The following is a 4,438-nucleotide window of genomic DNA, read 5'->3' as shown; positions in this document are numbered from 1 at the left end:
AATCAAAGAATTTAATACATAAATGGATGGAAATACACTTTAATTTTTTCAATTAAATCAATAAAAACGTATCATAAATATTTTCCCAAGAAATTGACAATACTATGTTAAATAATATTTTAAAATTTTAGCACAAAAAATATAAGAATATAATCATATATTATGATTTTTTTTCATATGTATATAAACAACTTCAACGACCATTATTGTAATTAATCTTTATTATAAATTTGTCAAAAATGTTGTGTTTGTGTCGTCAAACTTTTTTCTTTTTAAGTATTGTAACATTCTTTTTTCCAAATTGTTTATCATGAATAAAGTTGGAATAAATAAAAATTAAAAAAAATAAAATAAAGATATATGTGTTTTTTTGGGCTAGAAGATGTCTGAAAATATTAGAAGACTCTGATCCATATATGCACTAAGAAGAGGATGCACATACATTTTTAGGTCTGCAATCTTCTAAAAAACAAATTGCACGTGGTCTGTGTGGTGCAGACAGAAGAGACCAAGAAGATATGCAGACAAAAAACAAACAACACATTACAAATCAAGTCGAGTTATACAAAAAAAATAATAACCATTATCTCTTTGTGTATTAGACCATCCACATTGATAAGTTTAATAAGTTTAATAGGATAACTAAATGATGTTCGCGCATCCACATTGATAAGTTTAATAAAAGAATTAAATGAGATAGGCATTTGTCATTTAAATGATTATATCACCGATGGATTCAATTAATTTTTAAATATATACTATAAATTAGTTTTTTATAATTTTCTATTGAAATTCAGAGAAAAAAATTGATATTATATACATATATTAAAAGCAAAGTGGATGTTTCAATGGTAAAGTTTTGGATTTTGGGTTTCCTCCACCACTCTTTGGGGGTTTCATAGTTTTCATCCTTTCAGTTTTTACCACTACAATCTCCACCCACATAAGTATGTTCAACTGTTAATTTAGTCCCTTCCTTTTCCAACATTGTTCTATTTCGATACTTTTTTAGCACATACTTTTTCCGCACAATACTTTATGTTTATTACACATTTGTCCCTTCCTTGGTCAATAGGTAGTCAACCCTACTGTATACTCTTGGATTTCGTCGTTACATATTTTTGGAAATTGTAACTTTTGTGCCAATTTTTATTTTAGAAAACTTTAAATTATTTCCAGTCAATTTTTTTTTTACGAAACTTTAAATTATTTCCAACCCATGCTTTCGTATGGGCTCTTTCCTAGTTTATATTAAATGTAAAAAACATGATGTTTGCATTGTGGATGCCTAGCTTCGACTCTATTTCTTTCCATTAAAAGATTGTAATTTGAATTTTCAAGTATATTAGGTTGCTCTTAAAATGCATCATTCTATTATATTACTCTCTTGTTTAGTGGTTAATATGAAATCAATTATTTTAATTTCATAAGTTCTCTAATCTTTTGTAGATCAAGAAGATATTGGAATCCTTAGTCGAGTAGGACTTAGAGACCAAGTAAGAATAAGTTTTTAAGCAAGTAGGTTTAAGAGTCCTTGTCTTGTTCTACAAATCGGTAGAATATAGGTCTATATATACATTATTAGAAGCGAGTTATGATTTTAGAATGTAACATAATCTAGTTGAGTTTTGAGTTATAATCTTTTGTAGATCAAGAAGATATTGGAATCCTAAGTCGAGTAGGACTTGGAGACCAAGTAAGAATGAGTTTTTAAGCAAGTAGGTTTAAGAGTCCTTGTCATGTTCTACAAATTGGTAGAATATAGGTCTATATATACATTATTAGAAGCGAGTTATGATTTTAGAATGTAACACAATCTAGTTGACTTTTGAGTTATTTTCTAAATATATTAGAGAGTTATTCCATCTAATTTGTGTTGATCCTGAATTAGTATCAGAGCCAAGGAACCAAAGGCTGTGGGATTGATTTTGTTACCTGTTGACAAGCTAGGTCAACATGTCGGATGGAGAAGATGGTGCACAACCTCCTCCGGTGAAAATCAAGGAGGTTGGAGCGACTTTTGTGGTCTGTCCGATGCTCACACCCACCAACTACATTGTGTTGTCCTGCGTATGATCCAGGAACAGAAAAGAACGAGGAAAAAGATTACCTTGCTATGGGGTTGCTTTATCAGGCGATTCTAGAAACCTTGATAATGTAAATTGACGATTCGAGTCTTCAAAGGCTCTGTGGGAATCGATCAAGCCTCGTTATGTAGGGGCTGGTAGGGTGAAAGAGGCAAGATTACAAACTCTAAATGGGTCCTTGATCTGAAGATGGTGGACTTCGAGGATGTGGTTGGGCAGCCTCGAGGAGAGGGTGAAGGAGGTTGATGATGAAGGAGAAGAACCGAAGGTTCTTGGTCACCGATCAGTAGCAGCAGTGGCTCAGGTGGTGGCGATGTGGTGGAGCGAAGGAAAGATCAACAACGGGAAAAGGGGTGTCGACCGGTAATCATGGATTAGGAGGGTTTAATGGGTTTAACGGGTCAAGTGGGCTTAAATCATGTAATTTGGTATTCCTTTAGCCCAATCACCACAAGGCCAATTTTGATTTAACTCAACCCAATTCCACGAATTGCAAAAATTATAATCGTTGTTGTGACAAAAATTGGATAAATAGGGGAAATGTGACAAAAATCGGATAAATAGAGGAAAAGACCGATCTAAGGTGATTTGTTTTAGGTGTGACAAACCGGGTCATTTTGCGTCTGGAACATCTCCAAGAATTACAAGAACGTGATTTTTCAGAATGTGCAGAATGTGATGACTGCCCGTATTTTAAATATGGATCGGGGTTGAAGAATTTTTCAAAATGTGACAACACCGACACGATCTATATTTTCGGGGTTGAAGAATTCTCTAAAAAGACTTTGAGAGGATCGGGGTTAAAGAATTCTCTAGAGAATTTAGAGATTAGGATCCTAAGTCTAATAAATCAAATAGGAATTAGGGACCAAATAAAAATGGGTTTTTGAAAAAAAGTAGTTTTAAGAGTCCTAGTCTTATTTTAGGTTAGGGTAGAATATAAGTCTATATAGGTAGAATATAAGTCTATATATAGATCGTTAGAATTGAGTTATGATTTTAGAAAAAAAAAAAATCTAATTGAGTTATTTTCTCAATGTTGGTCTATCTTTATGTTTTTCAAAATGTGTAAACTATAACATAGTTTTAATTTTTAAAACATATATACATTAACATTATCTTGCACTCTTGGAAGATTATTATGGCAACTTGCAGGTATCCAAGATCTCTAAACAACCCAAAAATCTTGGGGTAATTAAAACACAAAGAAAGAAATCAACAAAAAAGAACCACTAATTAATAATCCTTCTTTTCATGATCAAGATTACCAACTTTCCTCCTTAGATTCACAGCATCTTCACCCATCACTTTCCCTTTCCCTTTCCCTGTACGATCGTCCCCCCAATCATCATCATCATCAGATGATGTCCCAACAACAGTCTCCTTGATCTTCTGCGTCGTATCTTTGGCTGCATCCCATGCTCCTGCCACCGTCTGCTTTGTCTTCTCAGCCACAGCTCCGGCAGCATCCATAGTCTTGTCCTTTGCAGCCTTCGCCATCTCTGCAGCTTTGTTCTTCCCTTCTCCAGCTTTATCTGCTGCCTTGTTTGCAGTCTCTTTAGCACTTTCTTTCATTTCGTAACTCTTTTCTTTCGCCTTCTCTTTCATGTCACCTGCTCTGTCTGCTGCTTTTCCTGCCATGTCGTTTGCTTTGTCTTTCATTTCTGTAGCCTTTCCTTTCATAGTATCCATGGATTCATCTTTCATTTCTCCGGCACCTTCTTTCATTCTCTCTTTACCTTCTTTCATTTTGTCTTTTGGATCTCGTCCCATATCCGATGACTTGCCGCCATAGTAGCCGACTGTTTCATCTGCGTTATACCCATTGTTGGTTTCTTCACTTGCATGTTTTCCCTTTGAAAAACACGAGGACATATATAATATAACGGGTTAATTAAACACGAACATTTATATAATCTAGTGAAATCGATCCATTTGAATGTTGATAATACCTGAGAATGTTTGGAGGCAGAAGTGAAGCAAACCCTCGAGGCTTTGTGAGTAAAAGAAAGAGACGTTAAACGAGGGATATTTGCTTTAGATATGTTGAAGATTCCTGTTCTTGTGAAATGCATTGCCGACATTGTTAACAGGCCTGATATTCTTTGTGTTTACGTTGTTTTTGCAAAATCTTTTTGTGTGATGTTTATCTTTCTGCCGTTGTTGTTGGGAGGGAGTTTTGATTTTAAGGTGGATGAAGGATGGAGGGTGGCAGAGCAAGTCTGTAACACGTGTTAGAAGATTGTGACACGTGTAGGGGATGTTGTAAGTTTGGAGGTGGTAAGCTTTTCATACTTTCAACACATGTCATTTTCTTCCTAAGTCAAAAGCATGACATTATCTAAAAAAAA

General features: G+C 34.5%; 1 protein-coding gene across 1 annotated transcript; it reads right to left on the bottom strand.

Moving 5' to 3' along the window:
• Window positions 1-3,236: 3,236 nt before the first annotated feature.
• Window positions 3,237-4,233, bottom strand: LOC145006016 (uncharacterized). Its single transcript, XM_078965112.1, has 2 exons — window positions 4,040-4,233; window positions 3,237-3,941 (listed from the first exon to the last, which is right to left on the bottom strand). The coding sequence occupies exons 1-2, from the start codon at window positions 4,169-4,171 to the stop codon at window positions 3,324-3,326; spliced, it is 750 nt and encodes a 249-aa protein (XP_078821238.1). The 5' UTR covers window positions 4,172-4,233; the 3' UTR covers window positions 3,237-3,323.
• Window positions 4,234-4,438: the final 205 nt, after the last annotated feature.

This window comes from Lactuca saligna, chromosome 7, assembly GCF_052625555.1.
Source record: "Lactuca saligna cultivar CGN05327 chromosome 7, ASM5262555v1, whole genome shotgun sequence".
Lineage (NCBI taxonomy): Eukaryota > Viridiplantae > Streptophyta > Magnoliopsida > Asterales > Asteraceae > Lactuca > Lactuca saligna.
This window is presented reverse-complemented; position numbering and strand designations above follow the sequence as displayed.